The following is an 18984-nucleotide window of genomic DNA, read 5'->3' on the forward strand; positions in this document are numbered from 1 at the left end:
CCTGCGCCCAGGCCGCGGCTCTCCGTGCTCTTGGGGAAGGGCTTGATGACAGCCGTTTGGTTGGGGTTCTCTTTCTTGTTGATGTGGATGGACAGCCGCTGCCACAGGTGCTGCCCCCGGCTGCTCTTCTCGTTCTGGGCCCACGTGACGGATTTGCCATTGGAGCTGTGGAGAGAAGGGAGACTAGAGGTGACTCAGAGGTTCAGGGGGAGCGGGTCCCCAGCCCTGGGTTATGGATTGGGAAGGACGACGTCAAAGGACACCTCCAGAGATCGTGGAAGCGGCTTTTGTTTCCTTGTTTTGAGTTAAAGGCCGTTTTATTGTATTGGCCTTGCCTTTATCCTTACCATGAAAGTGTATCAGAGGGGATAGTAGTAAGGGTCGAGGAGTATTTATGGAGATTCTGCAGTAGTTCTGAGCAGCAGCTGGTTATGTTGCAAACCTAGAAGCCAGGGCCTGGATTATTATGGTGCCATTGAGCAGAAGCACCTGGTACAGGGCAAGGGCTTCCTGCAGTTGGCAGCCTCTAAAAGAAAAACTTGGAACTAGAACAACTAACCAACCCAAACACAAGAGGGCAGGGAAAGCGTTGGGGTCAAGGGTTACCAGGCAATAGACAGTGGTTCCAGTTCAGTTTTTATTCTGCGAGCCAATGATTGGTGTATTTGGCTAGGGATTTCTGTTTGAATTGCTGACCTTGAACTTGGTTTTAGTTACTCTGCCTTATCTGCTGGAAAATAGAAATTCAAGGAACACATATACAAAGTTCTAATCAATTAGAGCTTTTCTACTTCACCCACATTTTCCTCACAAATTTATTTTTAGGCCTAAAACTTGAATAACAGTTCTGTGAGGGAGCATATTGCTTCTGGCACCTAGCATATTGCTTTCCAACTAGGGTCTTGATGAGTGTTACCTGACATGATTTCCTACGGCCTTTCTCCCTCTTCCCTTTCCCTAAGCAGTGCATTTTGGTCCTGCAGCATGAGGTCTGAAAGCTGCTCTGATGGTACAATTGGCGCCTGAGCCTCAGATCCTGATTGTGTCCTCCTTACTATTAAATATGACACAACCTCTAAATCTACAGACCCTCTGTCAGAAACCTCACTTATGGTCAGAGAATGTGGCCTGACCTTCAGGGATGTTCTATGGAGAGACCCTCGGGTGATGGCTCATCACAAAGAAATCCAAGATCTCTGTAACTAGGGGGTCTGTTTTGTCCAGACAGCTCTGCCCTGTGACCAGGAGATAGCCTTGGACAGTCTATGACCCAAGGCTTTGACCACCCAACTTTATCATCTCGGCCAGTGGTGATTAAACTTAATTGTGCCTAAAACTCACCTAGGGTATTTGTCAAATAGCCCAGGCAGGACCCCAGAAGATTCTGATCACCTAGATAAGGTTCCAAAGATCTATGCATTTTATAAGCACTCCATCCCCAAAGAAGCTGTCCTTTCTTTCTGGGTTCCCATTGCTCCCTTGGCCTCCTTGCCAGACGGCCTTTGCCTGGCAGGGGGCTGAATTGTATTTGGAGCTCACTTGCCTTGCGGCTACCGGACTTCAACTGCCACATCCACTCTGCCTGAGATACCTATGCCTTTGATAACAGATCTCTGTTTCTGCAGTTCCTATAACAGGATGCTTTCTGTCTCTTTCCCATACTGCTTCTCATTTCTTCCATCTTTCCTTTTCCTCTTTGTGGTCTTCCTTTTTCTGCTCCTTCCTCTGAAATCTCATTCCACTTAATCTACCCAATAGTTTGCAACCTGGTGTCCTTTAGAATTCTGGAATGTGATATGTCCCCCACCCCTGCCCCTCTTCCTGCAAAGGATGGATCAATTATTTCCAGGTTTGGAGGTTGCTGTACATCCACGGTAGCAGAATGGGCCCTGCCAAACCTAACTTTCCTTTCCAGGAGAGTTTCAGGAAAGGAATGTTTCTACATTTTGCATTTACCTGACCTGCCACCTTTTATGTTTTTAGTGCATTACTTTCTTCTTCCTAGGTGTCTACTGAGTTCTGGAACATGGCACAGAAGAAATGGGCCAGACTATTTATGGGATTTGATTGGGAGAATGGTTGCCAACAACCCCCTTTCTCTCCTACCAGCAAGGTAAGAAACATGCATGTTGGAAAGGAAAATTAGTTGTTCAGGTTGCTGAGGCCACTTTTAATACAAAGCTTGGGCTATAAACTAGAAGGATAACTGGATTTATCCTACTAAGCTTTACTCTAGGGAAGTTCTTGCTCCCAACATGGAGAGGTTTTGATGGAACATAACTCTGGGTATTAACAGTGTCAGTCTTTGGAATCACATGCAGTAGTGCCTAAAAACTTGACAGCAGATGGAAAAGCCTTTGGATGAATGTGTGAGAAGGAAACTATCCTAACCAGCCAATCTGCACAAAATACTGACATTTTTCCTGGCCATGCCTTTGCTCATAGTGTCCATGGTCATTTGGGAGAGAGAGCGCCAAATAATCTGAATACCAACGGAAATGGACACAGGAGACACCAGAGAAATGGAGTCCAAATGTAAGTACCTCATTTCATTCCTTGGGTCATGAAAGGTTTTTTACTCCAAAATAAATGAGAACTTTTTAAAAAGTTTTTTTTTAAATCCTGACTTATGACATTAATCTGTTTATGAGTAGAATGTAGTTTCCACAGGAAACAGACAGGAAACTAATCTATCTTGTTCATTAGCACACAGGATGTTAATAAGCATTTGATGGACGAATAGGATTCTTAAGCTAACCAGTCTTAAGAACCATTGTGTGGTGTCCTGGAAAGTGCAATGGACAAAGGACCCTCAAATCTGGATTCTAATCCTGGATCTGCCATCCTGGATGCTTGGAAAACAATAGTCTCTAAGCCTTGGTAAAAAGCAGAGAGCAATCCTTTGGTGAAAGCTGTCATAAGGATTAAATGAGACCATATAGATGAAAGCTTCTTGTAAGGAGAGGGTATCTAAGAGTGTTAATTTTTGCATTCCATGTGAACACTACATTTCAGAAAATAAAAACAGTATACTTGTGGTTTTGAGCTCTGGTTGAGAAACAAAGAATTCAATACAAAGTAAAATATGTAGTAAAGCCAAAAAATATTTTTGGTTGTTCCTCCTTAACCTGACCAACTGTACCAAGAATTGGAGTTCCATCGGGTTTGCTCTGTTGGGGTTTTTTCCATGCTAATTTGTCTCCTTGGTGATCAAATCCACTCCACTAAATTCTGCATTATTTCTCTTCCACAATTTACTTCTTCCTGAAATGCTCTTTCATTGTGCTCCCTCCTCTCTGCCTTTTTCTTTCTTTCGGCCTAAGCTCTTACCATTTTTTTTTTTTTTTATTTTATCTTAATTGTTTTTATTTGAGAGAAGCATTCTTGACCCCATCCCGACTAGGTTAGATTCCCAGAGTCCTTTCATTAGGCACTTAATAACTCTTTGCTGTGTATCTACCTCACCTGCTGGGTGGAGTGTTCTGAGGGTACAGACAGAGGGTTCTTTGTTTTCTGTTATATCCATAGTACCTAGTGCATTGCCTAGAACATGATATGTGCTCAATAATATTTTGAACTAATAACTGAGTGGATAAGTGAATTTGATTTAAAAAAATCCATACCGAATTGTTTTTGGTAGAATTAAGTTTTAAAAATAATTCAATAGTAAAAAAATAATTCAATGTTAATGAAATTCTGTTTTGTCTTATGAATCAATCTTTTTATAAACTCACTGTAATCAATAGTACTTAGTACATATTTCATTAACCAAGTACAAGAACACAGATCTTCATCTCTATTGTGAAAATCATAAAGGAAGTATTTGTTCCTTTTCTGTAATTTATATGTATATGTATCTCTGTGTGTGTGTGTGTGTGTGTGTGTGTGTGTGTGTGTGTATGTGTAGTGAAACTTCTTAGTGATGAAAGCTTATGGAGGCAGTATGGATAGTAGACCCAGAATGTGGGTTTAAGGTATGGCCCTCAGTGATGTTGGGCAAATCACTTAACACCTTTGCACCTCTTTGTTCTTTGGTAAAAAATGGAAGAAATAAACCTCTCCTGCTCACCTCACATGATTTCTGGAAGAAACTAAATGGTGGTACACGTGAGGGTACTTTATAAAGCATAGTACCTCTGCAGACCTCACCATCAGATCTTCCAGGGTGCCTGGATAGCTCAGTCAGTTAAGCATCTGACTTCGGCTCAGGTCATGATATCACAGTTCGTGAGTTCGAGCCCTGTGTCAGGCTCTGTCCTGACAGCTCAGAGCCTGGAGCCTACTTCGGATTCTGTGTCTCCCTCTCTCTCTGCCCCTCCCTGCTCATGGTCTCTCTGTTTTTCTCTCTCTCAAAAAAAAAACCCAAAAACACACACAAAAAAAACAAATAAATAAACCTTAGAAAAATCTTCCAATCACTTGAGGTAAAATCTTTGTTATTATTGTTGTTGTTATTACTGAGAACTTTTTTTTTTTTTTTTAAACATCAGGATTATACATTTTTCCTAAGGACCCTGAGGTAAGAAAAGGGAAAGCAAACTTTTCCGTACTGGTCTATATAGCACTTGACTTTCCCCACTGAATATTTTGGACATTAGAAAAGAAGGAGGAGGAAAGAGGAGTGGAGGAAAGAAACAGAATACATGGTTTGCTACACCTGGAAAGGAGGACAATTTGGCCAAAAACAAAACAAAACAAAACAAAAACATAAAAACTTTGTGCTCTTTCCAGGTACCAATTAACCCTTTATCAAATATAATACTGTATAATTTACTACTATGACAATTTGTTCTTTATTTCTTGGGGGGAAGTGCATTTTGATCATGTTATTTGAGACTTAGGTTTTTTGTTTACATTTGTGTCTGCCAAAATGACACCTTCTACCTTTATTCTTAGAAGTTTTTTTTCCCAGGGTCAGCCAGGAGAGAGGAATAGTAAGATAATGAGCTTCCTAATACAAAAAAAAATACTTAAAAAAATTTTTTTTAAGCTTGTAATGTCACTAGCAAATATGTCTTTGGAATGACTTCAGAAAATACTAGGCCAAAAAAACAATTTCATGAATTAAGAATATTATAAGTAGAAAGTTTCCAATTGCAGTTCCATTTTCTGTACATTTTCTTAACCTTTTTATCAATATATTTTGAGTTGCAAAGTATGGAAATAAAGTTTTTAAAAGATAATGAGGAATTGGATATTGTTTATATCCAGACATTCTAAATTAGGTGGAATAATTTCTTTCTGAGCCTTGCCTAAAATATGACATCTTGATTATGACAATTACACTGAGAAATACACCATAATATGTAAGAAAATGATAGAATCATCCATATAAATTTCCCCAGTTAAGCATAAATGGATATAAATAGCCATCTCGCTGACAAAAAAAATAAATGGCCGCGATGACATATGCATTAGAAATATATGTACAGACAAAAACACTTGAGTAAATGAAAATGAATTATCTACCAAAGACATAATAATCAAAGCAATATCACCTTATATTTGCATAGTGCTTTAAAAGTACTTTTCCGGACACTGATTGTCAAGGGTAGATAGGATCAATGTCTTTGTCCTCCTTCCAAATATAAGAAAATTGAGGCTCAGTGAGATAGGTGATTTGCCCAAAGTTAAGCAGTTAGATAATGGCAACCTGGGACCAATACTATCTCATGATTTCCAATTCCATTTTTCCTGACAGTACAATGTCCCATCTTTGCTTTATGAAGTGAGCTGCCCTTATTTCACGGAAGAGAAGACCTCTGGTGTTACCTGGTGATGATGTGTGTTTTCAAGTAGAAACATTAGTCATTTGATTTACATTCTCTATTACCATGTCTTTGTACTTCTTAATCATCTACTTTGAGGTCTCAAGAAAGCACCCTATATCACTCTTTGGTCATTACCTCAAATAGCACAGGTTGATCAAGCACTTATATTTGTCAAAGATAATGACTGGATGCCTCAATGATGAAGGCACTTGAAGCTTACAACCATATAAATATTATATGGCAATTTTCAGCCCCTCTTTTTTCCCCATGCTGTGATCTGGTAAAAGACAGTTGTCCTATATAAGGACAGCCCTAATAAATGTAGCCCACTTATTTTCTCTGTGACTTATTTTGAAATACCACTAAAAAGAATGGTATAAATTTGAGGATAACCTTAAATCTGCACTATTTTGCAAATTTTGGTATTTCAACTAATAGTGGTAATAAATGATATGTGATACCTTTGCAAATGATTGTGATTCATCAGTACTTTTTAAATTTTTTTTAATGTTTATTTATTTTTGAGAGAGAGAAAGAGCATGAGTAGGGGAAAGGGCAGAGAGAAAGGGAGACACAGAATCCAAAGCAGGCTCCAGGCTCTGAGCTGTCAGCATAAAGCCCGACACGGGGCTCAAACCCACAAACCATGAGATCATGACCTGAGCTGAAGTTGGATGCTTAACTGACTGAGCCACCCAGGTGCCCCTATTCATCAGTACTCTTTGATATTCTGGTGGCGAGTTACTGATGTGAGACTTGCCTCAAAGAGGGCAAGAGAAAAGATGCACATAGAAGGCTAGCAATATGAGTTACTCATAGTATTTTGATAGGAGGGTTATTTTTCTTTTTCTTAGGACCTTGAAATGAGGAAGTAGATGGGCAGGTGGAAAGTTGCTAAGGGCAAAGCCTGAGAGATTGTGGAGCATGGAAACAAGTAGTTCATGGGGTAACTAACTATAGGGTACAGATCACAAGGGATTCAAAACTTCACAACAAGAAGAAACTTTCCAGCAGGAGGGGAGGGGCCAGGAAATGATGCTTGCGTACAAGAGACAGATTGAATCTACACCTTGAAAAATTAGTAGATTATGGCAAAATCCAAAAGGAGCAGTAGGCATTGACATCCAGGAAAAATAGCAGTGACATAGGTTCAGGAATCCATAAGGATATTCTAAGATAATCAGTAGTCCAGTTTGACTAGGTGGGGATGGAGAATAAGTGGAAGCATCAGGAGTAGAGTTGGGACATTTTTGTCTGCTGTAAAAATTCTTTGTGGTCACCCCTGACCTATAATGATCTTCCTTCTTTTCCTTTCTTTTGCTATTTTTTTTTTTAACGTTTATTTATTTATTTTTGGGACAGAGAGAGACAGAGCATGAACGGGGGAGGGGCAGAGAGAGAGGGAGACACAGAATCGGAAACAGGCTCCAGGCTCCAAGCCATCAGCCCAGAGCCTGACGCGGGGCTCGAACTCACAGACCGCGAGATCGTGACCTGGCTGAAGTCGGACGCTTAACCGACTGCGCCACCCAGGCGCCCCATCTTTTGCTATTTTAATAACTAATTCATAATTAACCTTGGACTTGTTAGACTCTGGGATAGATAGATGGTCTAATATAGTTGACCAGAGAAATGGTCTAATTATTAAGTATATATGAAATCTACATGCTAGATCAATAGATGAATGAATATATAAACAAATACTCATGAGTTATTTTCTATGTTATTTAAGTGCAGGAATTATTTTTTGTTATTTAGTATTTTATATATTTGGTATTTCTCAAGCTCAACAAAAGCAATTAAATTTAGGAATCACGCCATAACCTTCTTTAAACCCTCATTGCAGCTTCATCCATTGACCCTATTCCTTGTTTGGCCCCAGTCCTGGTCCTACTTCAGGAATATGTTAGGACCTAATTAACATCTGTTAGGTTAATTAGTCCTTCAGGCAATAAGGAGCCAAGAAGATTGACACAAGCAAAATAGTGGTGTCCAGGGTAGATTTAAGAAGCTGTTTTAGTAATGCAGTGATACAGTGTTAAGATCTTAACAGGTGTGAAAAAATGATGAAAAGGAATATAGTGGTATTCTAAAACTATTGTGAAAGAAAAGACGTTTGTCCTTGGTACTGGAGGAATTTAGACAAAAGGTTGCTCACTGGGGAAAGAAGTTTCAAGGAAGGATTTGCAAATAAAGTGGAGATTAACGAGGCCTTAAAGACTGGGAAATGTTAAAATAACATGGATAAACAAAATCCAATTAATATTTATGTGTTGCATATATGGCAAAGAAGGTAATTCCACACACCCAACCCCTTGAAACCCTTCCAACAACCTTGTGAGGTGGACTTTCGCCTCCCTTTTAAGTAGCTGTGATCGAGCAGGGGCTGCCTGCTTCTATGATAATCCTCTCAGAGAATGTCTCTCACTAGGCATTCAGTCTCTAATGAAGTCCTTGTGGGAGGAGAACCATTGGCTCTATTTTAACTAGTCTTTGGTTTAACAGGCGGCCTTTTGGACATGTCACGATCCATTCAGGGTGGGTTACTCAAGTGCCCAGTGGTTCTAGTACAGCTGGTACTTGCCCCATATCCCCATAAAGAGAAAGCATCTAACAAAGGATGTAAAGCATGTTCCAAGCAGAGGCATTTTGTTGGATCATCAGAGCATTTTCTTTCTCAAGTTAAGCTATTTTTTTTTTTCATTCAAAATTCAGCAACTCAGACTCAAACCTCAAACTAAACTACTCCTCATACTGAGATGTAAATTCTACACTTGAGGTGCTTCAACTAAGATTAGAGGATTTTTTTCCCCAAAATGTTAATGATTTTCTCCAGCAATTACTATAAAGCACAGATTACAATTTCATAAAGAGAGAACAAAAGAAGACACAGCTATTTTGCACTCATTGGCTGATACCACAGAGAAGTCTTTGTGGGAAAATCCAGCTTGATTTAAAGCTTTGAATAAAACATAGGATTAGGATTGATGACTAAGAAGAGGAGGGTCCTGGAATGATAATAGCTCCCCTTTGAATAGAATTTTATACCTCACAAGGTGTTTTCATCTGTTTTATTATATTTGACCTTCACAACAGCTGTATAATATAGCACTTATTGCATGGTATTTTTAATCACTTATTTACAAGTCTGTTTCTGGATTAAACCTGAGCACTCCAAGGGCAGTAACTGGGAGCATTTCCAATGCTTGGTATGGTGTCTGGGGCAGAGTAGGTGGGCTGGGAGTGTTAGGGAAAGGAAACAAATTAGAATGCTTTCCTTGAATGCCTGATGTAAACGGGTATTATTAACCTCTACTATAGATGCAAAATCCAAGGCTTATGGAACTTCACTAATATGCCCAATTCAAATAAAAGGCAAAACAATATGCCCCAAATAGGACCTTAGATCCAGAGTCACACATGCAATACTGTCTGTGTGCTAGGTGCACACAAAAACTAAGGGGCTAACAAGATACATCCTTATGGAGCATCCAGGGAAATGATAACAACCAAGTTTGTATCCATAAAATGACCCGATCATAAATTCCAAAGCTGTCTATCAACAAATTGACCTGAAGATTGCAGAGATGAATACTGACGGACTGTAGAACAAGAAAGTGTCCCCAGACTGTTAGAATGGTTGCTGAAAAAATGATTTCTGCTTAGAAAAAAAGATTCCTTTTGATCTTAAAGTACCTCTGCCTAACATATTTAATTTAAATCTAATGTGTGAAGAGTACCTTAGTTTTGAGGTTTGAATCCTTGTTGTTATCTACCACCAACATGCTTATTATCTATATGAAGCTCCTGGCTTAAGGTAATTTTTGATTATTTTTTCTTACTGGATGTAAATAGGCACCTGCCACAGATATGAAGTGCTAAGAAAGTTTCAGTCCTATTCCCTTTGGGATGCTTCAGATGGTGAACGCACACACACACATTCTCTCTCTCTCTCTTCCTTGTGGCGAGGACACTTAACATGAAACCTACCTCTTAACAGGTTTTTTTAGTGTACAATACAATATGATCCCTTCACACATGTCAGGATGGATAATAATCGTAAAAAAAGATAAAAAGTATTGGTGGATGTGGAGAAAAAGGAACCCTTGTGCACTGTTGGTGGAAATGCAAACTGGTGCAGCCACTGGGGAAAATGGTATGAAAGTTCTTCAGGACATTAAAAATAGATTACTATATAATCCAGCAATCCCATTTCTGGGTATATGTCCAAGGGAATTAGGATAAAGATCTCAAAGAGGGATTAACACTACCATATTCACTGCAGCATTATTTGTAGTAGCAAAGATGTGGAACACCTTAAATGTCCACTGATGGATGAATAGACAAAATGTGTTTTTTTTTTACAAAAAAGACATCCAAATATCCAACAGTTAGATGAAAAGGTGCTCATCATCACTAATCGTCAGGAAAATGCAAAGTACAATGTGATATCACCTTACACCTATTAGAATCGCTAGAATCAAAAAGACAGGAAATAATTAGCATTGGCAAGGATGTGGAGAAAAGAGAACTCTCATGCACCCTTGGTGATATGTAAATTGGTGCAACCACTATGGAAAACAATATGGATATTCCTCAAAATTTAAAAATAGAACTACCATATTATCCAGCAGTCTCACTTCTAGGTATTTATCCAAAGGAAATGAAATCACTGTCTTAAAAAAATATCTACCACCCCATGTTTACTGCAGCATAATTTATAATATCCAAGACACAGAAACAACCTCAGTGTCCATCAACAGATGAATGGATAAGGAAAATGTGATATATATATATATATATATATATATATATATATATATATACACATAAATATATATACACACACATACATACAAAATACATATACATACACACACATATACATACACACACATACAAATACAAACACACAATGGAATATTATTCAGCCATTCCCAAGATAAGGAAATCTCACTGTTTGTTACAATATGAATGATGTGCATGAAACGTGAAGGCACTGTGATAAGTAAAATAAGTCAGAGAAAGACAAATATTGCATGATATCATGTAAATGTGGAATCTAAAAACCCTGAACTAATAGATACAGAAAACAGATTGGTGGTTGGTAGAGGAGGGAGCAGGTGGTGGGTGAAATGGGTGAAGAGATACAAAAGGTATAAACTTCCAGTTGTAAGATAAATAAGTCCTGAGGATCTAATGTACAGCATAGTGACTATAGTTAATAATAATCTATTGTATATTTGAAAGTTGCTAAGAGAATAGATCTTAAAAGTTCTCATCACAAGAAAAAAAGTTGTAAATGTGTGGTGATGGACATTAACTAAATTTATTGTGGTAATCATTTTGAGATATATATATACATCTATATCTCAAATCATTATGTTGTACACCTACAACTAATACAATTTTATATGTCAATTTTATCTCAATAAAAAAAGAAATTCTATCCTTTTAGTATTCAAACAACTTCTTACATGTATCCTATACACTATTATCTTGTTTATGTCAATCTTCCTGGTTCCTCAGATGACAGAAATCTTTTTCTGGCTTCTCAGAAAATTAATTAGGTAGGTGCATATAAAAAATAACAGATGTTCCTGATTAATATTTACTTTTGTCTTTTTCTTGCAGTATACTGCCTTCTGTATGTGTATCTGATCTCATTTAAATTATCTTACTACTTTAAAATATCCATCTATATGTATTTTCATATACATGTTATTTTTAATTCCTCAAAACAATATGTGAGGCAGTTCTCAACATCATGTCTATTTTATGGATTATAAAGCTGATGCTTACAGAGATTCATGGGATTTATGTGCACAAAGGTAGAAAATACTTAAGGTGTAAAATCTTGATATGTAGGATACTAAAGCCTATGTCTTTCCATTGGCTTCTGATTCTAGGAGTATGGAAGACATAGTGTCATAAAAGCATAGTCTCCCCTTTGAAGGCATGTTAAGTATAATGACAAAAAATTGTTAGGTGTAGAAACCGTATTTCATAGATCTTTGTCTAGCATGAAGCATAGAGCTTTATGCATAATAAGTGGTGAATTAACATTTAAAAAAATAAATAATCCTTACATTGAAAAGTCAGTTCAAAATGACTCATGAAACATAGAGTTAGATGCAATAGTGATTCAAGTTTACAGAGCATTCAGCTCTGTGGAATAGTTTGCCCTTATTTTGGTATTATCCACCTGAGGGAACATGGAACTAAGATTCAGTGGACATTGCAAGATTTTATCCATATTTTGCTGTGGGTGTAAAAGTAGCGAGTATGCCTCTAGCATTGACTTCTTCCTTTAGAGCTTAGGAATGTGAACTGATAACTCCAAGGCTGCTCCCTTTGTGGTATTTGTCATATCAGAGACTGTTCTGATTTCCTTCTTCCCTTTTACAGGAAATTGTAAGCTATTAAATCTTTTGTCTCAAAATATATACAAATATTTATATTTGTACATAACTACTAAATTATCATATATATGTATTTCATGGACAAGGACAGCAGCCTTACAAAAGATTTTGACCAGCCCCTTTCCCGCCCTCCCCTCTCACCCCAACCCCCCCACCAAAAAGGATGTTAGACACGATGAGGACAGAAAGTGAGATGAGAGAGCCAGGGAAACCAAGCAGTCCCATTACTATTTTGAATTATGCTACAGGCTGAAAGAAGTAGAATATACTTACAGTAATTTTCTGTTTACAAAAGAACAGGTGATTATTTTGGAAAAATAAGCAAAGGAAATTAGGACTCTGGTTTATATTTGTGTAGTTGTGGCACTTACTAAAGTTAAGTATTTCTAGTCCATTCACAAGACATTAGCTGAACTAATTTTTTGTCAGACTTATAAAATATTTCCCTAAGAAATTTCCTTTTTTTAAATGTTTAATATTTATTTATTTTTGAGAGAGAGACAGAGCGTGAGCAGGGTAGGGGCAGAGAGAGAGGCAGACACAGAATGAGAAGCAGGTTCTAGGCTTTGAGCCATAAGCACAGAGACTGATGTGGGACTCGAACTCACAAACGGTGAGATCATAACCTGTGAGCTGACATCAAGAGTCAGATGCTTCACAGAGTATGCCCCTGGATCACAGATTTAACACCTTAATGTAGCCTAATGCTCCTGCAGTTTCCATCAGAATGAGTTTTGTTCCTTTATTAAGATTGTCAGTTTTTTAGGGTGGAGATTATTCCATACTTTCTGGAACACCCCATGGTCCCTAAAACAGTGCAACCTACATACAGAGAAGTTCTTCTTTCTTGTACTATTATTGATTGATTGACTGAATTAACAGTCCCAGAACACTTTTGGATTCTGAGGGTAGAAAATTGAACAAGACATGATTTTGCCCTTAAAAACCTTAAGTTCAGTGGGAAGAGACAGGTGACCAGAGATAACATGCAATATCAGAAGTAAACTCAAAATACTTTAGAATTATGAGTTTGGTCAGATGTAAAATAGATTGTAGAAATTTGAGAAAGCTTTCAAAGAGGAATTGACATTAGGTTTGGGTTTTGAAAACTGAGTAAGAGTTTACCAGGGAGAACAGGAATGGGGGTTGGAGAAGATGGATACAAGGAGGAAGGAAGGGCAATCCAGGTAGAAACACAGCATGTGAAGGTGTGAAATTGTAGAAAGGAGTCAGCGTGTTTGGAGAATGGTAAGAAATTTGGGGTGTCTGAAAAAGAAGACACATGTACTGAAACAGAGGGAATAAAAGTCAAAGAGTTAGAGTTAGTGTGGGAAGATCCCTCTATTCTGAGTGCATGGGTTTAGATTTTATCCCAGGTGGCGGATATCATAGTGGTTACAGTGTGAATTCCAGAATCAAACTGAGTTTGTCTCCAGTGTGGACTTTATTATTTACCTTTTTAAAGATTAAATAAGAGATCATACAGGTAAAGCACTTATACTAGTGTCTTGTGTATCTCCAATAAAAGTTAGCTGCTTTTATAGGTAACCATGGAAGAACATGAATTTTAAAGCATAGAAGTTATACCATTGAATTAATTTTGTTGATGTTACTATTTTATTTTACATACTTTTCCAGAATTGACCGTTGGGAAAACATCCATGATGGCAGGTGGAGAATAGAAGACAAAAAGCAAACAAAAAAAGGGACTTTCTAAGTAGCCTTGGGTAACAGTAATACTAAATAAAATCTATTGAATGCCTTCTGTATGCCACACAGTCTGCTAAGTGTTGTGCTTGCATTATCTCATTTAATTTTCACAGGATTATATAGTAAGGGGAGTGCTATATTATTATCTTCATTTTATAGAAAATAGAGATTAAGGAGGTAAAATGGCACCTCCAGGTCACACTGACTAGTGCCGGAACCAGGTTTTAAGGTCTTTGATTTCAGAATTTTCGCTAAAACATTTTAATATTAGGTTATTGGATATCCCTGGACCTCATTTTCCTCATCTGTACTATGGAAAGGTCATTCTTGGGAGAATTGAGTGCATAACCAATAAGAAGGTACTGCTACAGTGTCTGATGTATAATAATTACAGCAACGGTAGTAACTGATATTGTTACCTGTTTTAGAATGTCTCTAAATATAAGTTGGAACATTAATTTGAAACTGACTTTGGGGAGGAATGAAGAGAAGACTACTGCAGCATTCCTATCATTATGAAACTAGCTGGCTTCATAGTAGAAAGAAAGAACGTTGCTCTTCTGTGGCTCTGAATTTTGTATAACTGTGTGTAGTCCTTTTCAAAACTCAATTCAGGTTAATATTATTTTGTTTATTTTACTCCTAATTCTGTTTGCACTGGCATAAACTGTACTTTCTGATATTAAATGAGGATTTAATTAGACACATACATGTTCCTGTGGGACAGGGGTTACTGCTGCATTGCAATTATCTTTTCTGATGTTGTTCCCCCATGGACTATAGATTTGCAAGGGCATTAGTCAAGTCTTGGTCATCTATTTATCTCCAGAATCCTGTAAGTGCTTGGCTCATGGTAGGTGCTTAATGAGTGAGCATAACACCAAGGAAGAAATCACTGAATTAATGAAAGGCAAAACAATCTTAACACAGACATCACAATTTGGGATTGCTTTTGAAATCTGAGTTCCTGGTGATTATGACATCACTGTTACTAGATTCTCTAAAGGCCCTAGTAGACATTTATTATGCCCACTAAAATTAGATGCTGCATCTATTAGGTAAAAATCAGTGACTCAGGTGGTTGATATCATGACATTGCAACAGTAAAAATAACCTCGCACCACCCTCCTCCCTTCAAGCACTGATGGGACACTGTAGATCAGTCTATCTCATTTGATTAGGGAGCTCTTTTTCAAAGAGAGACTAAGAGGCTCAGAATGTCTGTGCCTCCCCCCCCCCCCCTTCATGGGATACATCATGAGTGCTTCAGAATGCAGACTCCAGTGAGCACTCTGATGAAATGGCCCTGCTGAGACAGGAGATAATAACATTCATTGTTGAGGTTTTAGCCATCCCTGAGGTGGACTCTCAGTATGAACTCACACGATAACAGGGTTTAGAGAATTTCCGGTTCTTAGAGCACCTCCCTGTTTAGGACTCTCTCTTTCACTTCTCCTGCAATCAGGAGGTCTCTGATCTGAAACACACTTAGACTGTCCACTGTGAAAATATGAAAAGATGACAAGTTATGCTAGATTCAGACGGAAAGAAAAAATAAATTCACATAAAAGGAAAACAACATAATATTTCAGAAAGCTAGTGTGCTATGGATACATATAATGTTCTTAGTCTTTTCCAAATGTGGGGGTGGAGGGAAAAGGGGGAAGTGACGGACTATCTCTAAGGCCCTGTCATTGTTTCAGGGAAGATAATAGTGTTCAGCTCTAGGGCTACATGTACTGTAAAACTCTTTCCCTGCTGGTAACTTGGCTCTGGAAGAAGAGTTCAGGCATGAATTCACCAGGTCCTGTCCTGTTCATAGCTTCAACATAGAAAACATAGGCAAATAAGGTGCAGGGACACACTCCTCTGGTTTCTGTGGTGGTTTGAGCTTCCCTCAGCGCTCCCCTGCCAGGGCTGGTTGGTTGGTTATGGCCAGAGATCCAGCCCAGATCTTTGCAGAGTAAATGTGCTTGACTATGACCCTGGGAAGCAACTGGGGGAAGGAGTGGGAGCAGACAAGAAAGAGGACCTCATCAGTGGATGTTAAAAGTATCTGTAAAAGTTGATTAGGTTTTCTTTCCCAGCCCTTCCATTCAATTCCAGAGGGAGAAAACTGGGATTAACTACTCTAACCTCTTATTTAGAAACGGTTTACATTGCAGTTGTCTCCTCTCTGATATCTTTTCTCTTAATATTCATTTTAAACTTATTTCTCCGGGGGTGCCCGGGTGGCTCAGTTGGTTAAGCATCTGACTCCTGATTTCTGCTCAGGTCATGATCTCACAGTTTTGTGATGGAGCCCTGTGTCGGGCTCTGGGCTGAGCATGGAGCCTGCTTAAGATTCTCTCCCTCTGCTCCTCCCCTCCTTGCATGTGCATGTGCTCTCTCTCTTTCTCTCAAAGAATAAAAAATAAAAAGGGTTCCTGGGTGGCTCAGTGCATTAAGCATCCAACTCTTAATTTTGGCTCAGGTCATGATCTCTTGGTTCATGAACTTGAGCCCTGTATTGGGCTCCGTGCTGACAGTGTGGAACCTACTTAGGATTTTCCTTCTCTCCCTCTCTCTCTCTGTCCCTTGCCCCCCACCCTCTCTCTCAAAATAAATAAATAAATGTAAAAAATAAATAAAAGTAAATTAAAAAGATAAACTTATTTCTCCTGGATAAATGTCATTGTGTGTGTATGTGTGTATTTATGTGAACAAATATGAAGTTGGAAAAAAATACTCAATGGTCTTAGACATTTTGACCTCTTCTTTTATGTGTTGCTAGGCCTTTTCTCTTCCCTAAAGGAAATCTTTTCTAGAACACTGAAGGGCTCCCTCTCCCTCCCATTCACTTTCATTTTCTTCCATCAGTTTTTATTCAATGCTAAAGAAATAGTAAGGAAGAAAAAGTAGGAAGGGAAAACCATTTATTCTCAATGAATTATGCTTATCTGTGGGGCTGAGGTTGGTCATTCCAACAGAACTATCCTTACTATCGCATGCATTAGTCTCCTAGGCCTCACCAGGATGTAATAAGCCCTTGTCATTACCTTGGCTATATCCAAACAAGTGAGGAAACAAAGGTAACTATTATCTTGTTATTATAGAGAAACTTGGACTATTCTCAGTGTAGATATGTTGAATTGCTATCTCTGTAGATCTGGACCTGATCCAGGAAGGCTTGGTCCAGTTGATCTGGAGTCCCCTTAACCTCTGTGTCCCATTGTCTGCTGTCTCCTTCTTACCATTCTCAATCAAGACAGTCTTAAGCAAATCTAACCACTGGGCTGATCAGATGTGAGAGTTCTAAGCATTGACCAAACACTCCCAAGAACAATGCATGGCAGAATTGAGACCTGACGTTTGCTGGGAATAGCTGCATATCACCTCCTAGACAAATGGATTATTCCAAAATATCAGTTTATGGACTGGCTAAATTGAAACGACCTAGGAAACTTGTAACACTGCAGATTCTGTCTTAGTATGTTTGGTAGGGAGCCAAATTTGGGAAGTCCCGTCCTAGACAATTGCTTCAAATCAGAAGTCACTCTGATTCTACACTCTGTAGCAATGTAACACATTCGATACAGTCATTTTCACCTTGTCCAGCCAACTCCAGTGCTGTTTGATTGATTTTCAACGACAGGAATTATGGCACTTTGTCATATCTGAATGGAAGGAAACCAGTAGGCCCGATAGCAGTCTGTTGAGTTACTCCCACAGAATGATCTATTGAGGGTTATCTTTCAAACACACTGAGATCCAAACATGGCTCTATAAAGGCTTCATGGATATAAGGGCATCAAATACACTAATGTGCACCATATATGCCTATACAGATATACATGCTCTCATTGCTTTGTCTGGGAGCCAGGGACAAAGTGGGCCAGCCGCTCATCCAGGGCTGCTTTAAATGATTGGTCAGACTATGCTGCACAGTTTGGCACACCATTTTCACAGACTGCAACATGAATTAAACCCCCAGAAGTTGTGCAATGCGGTCATCCTTGGAGAAAGTTAGACATCATTTTGAAAACCAGAGGGAGCCAACTACTGAGGAAGCAAATACAATACTTGGGGTGAAAGTTCAAAGGATTCAACAGGGTTATCTTCTTGCTGTGCAGCTGGATCTCAGGCTCTGCTCTCAGCACGTGCACACACATGTACACACTGCACTTTCTCTTTACTTTAGCCCAGGCTGATTTGTAAGAGCTTCCCTTCCACAGTTTTGTACCACAGGTGGATGGGGAAATGGCACAACAAATTAGACGTGGAGAGTTAGTTCACGGTGATTGATTCCCCAGCTCAAGGCTGCTCCAGCATTCTGTACTCGTTTAATGCCAATCTTGACAGTATTTCTCTCCAGAGTCCTTTTCTTAAAACCCAGTCCCATGCAATAAAGCACGTTCATTTCATGCAACACAGCGTAGTTGATGCTTATAGTTCTAAACAACCCAGATTACTGGGCACTGCTCAGTTGGGGGTACCTGGTATGAGGGAACATGCACAGCGCAGCAACAGGGGGTGTTTGCCACCGAACACAGAGAAATAAAGGAGCTGCAAAGCTATGGTAGCCAGAGGAGGACTAGCTTTCCTGATTTCAGTTCATGAAAAGCCTCTTGACTCTACTCCTTGCTAGTTTGGCCTTGGCATTTGCCCTTGGCTGTCAGATGATGTTCCACTGAAAATAAGTCAGATTAATTCCCTGGTTTGTCTGGGATCAGGGCTGGAATCTTCCCTCATTGAAGCCCTTCCCTCAGAACCAGTCCTAGGCTTTTGCATTTGTTTTGACAAACGATTGGATAGTCCTGAAACATGAATTTCCTCCAATCTCTTCCACTTTGCAAACTCCAGAAGCATTTGACCAAGAAGTTGAAATCCATGGGAGAGCTGTGAGCTAAGGCTTCAGACATGCAAAGCACACAACCCTGGGAGACAGCAGCATCCGGGACAGGAGGCTCCCATCACTTCACACGAGGATGGCATGGGTTTTGCAAATCAAACACACACACAGAAAACCAATGGTGGCCCAGGCTGGACACACTGCATGGGGTGCACGGTGGAGTGAGGACCTAGACCAGGGAGCCACCTGT

At 39.1% G+C, this 18984-nt stretch overlaps 1 protein-coding gene across 8 annotated transcripts in view; it reads right to left on the bottom strand.

Moving 5' to 3' along the window:
- The window catches only part of GRM5 (glutamate metabotropic receptor 5), a 525626-nt gene that overhangs the window by 2786 nt on the left and 503856 nt on the right, over positions 1-18984 (bottom strand). For 6 of the 8 annotated variants that reach the window (XM_049653248.1, XM_049653240.1, XM_049653224.1 and 3 more), the window contains one exon: positions 1-165. In XM_049653248.1, coding sequence (XP_049509205.1) covers positions 1-165 — 165 coding nt within the window. The remainder of the gene's footprint in view (positions 166-18984) is intronic. The other 2 variants (XM_049653231.1, XM_049653217.1) reach the window with 1 other exon arrangement.

This window comes from Panthera uncia, chromosome D1, assembly GCF_023721935.1.
Source record: "Panthera uncia isolate 11264 chromosome D1, Puncia_PCG_1.0, whole genome shotgun sequence".
Lineage (NCBI taxonomy): Eukaryota > Metazoa > Chordata > Mammalia > Carnivora > Felidae > Panthera > Panthera uncia.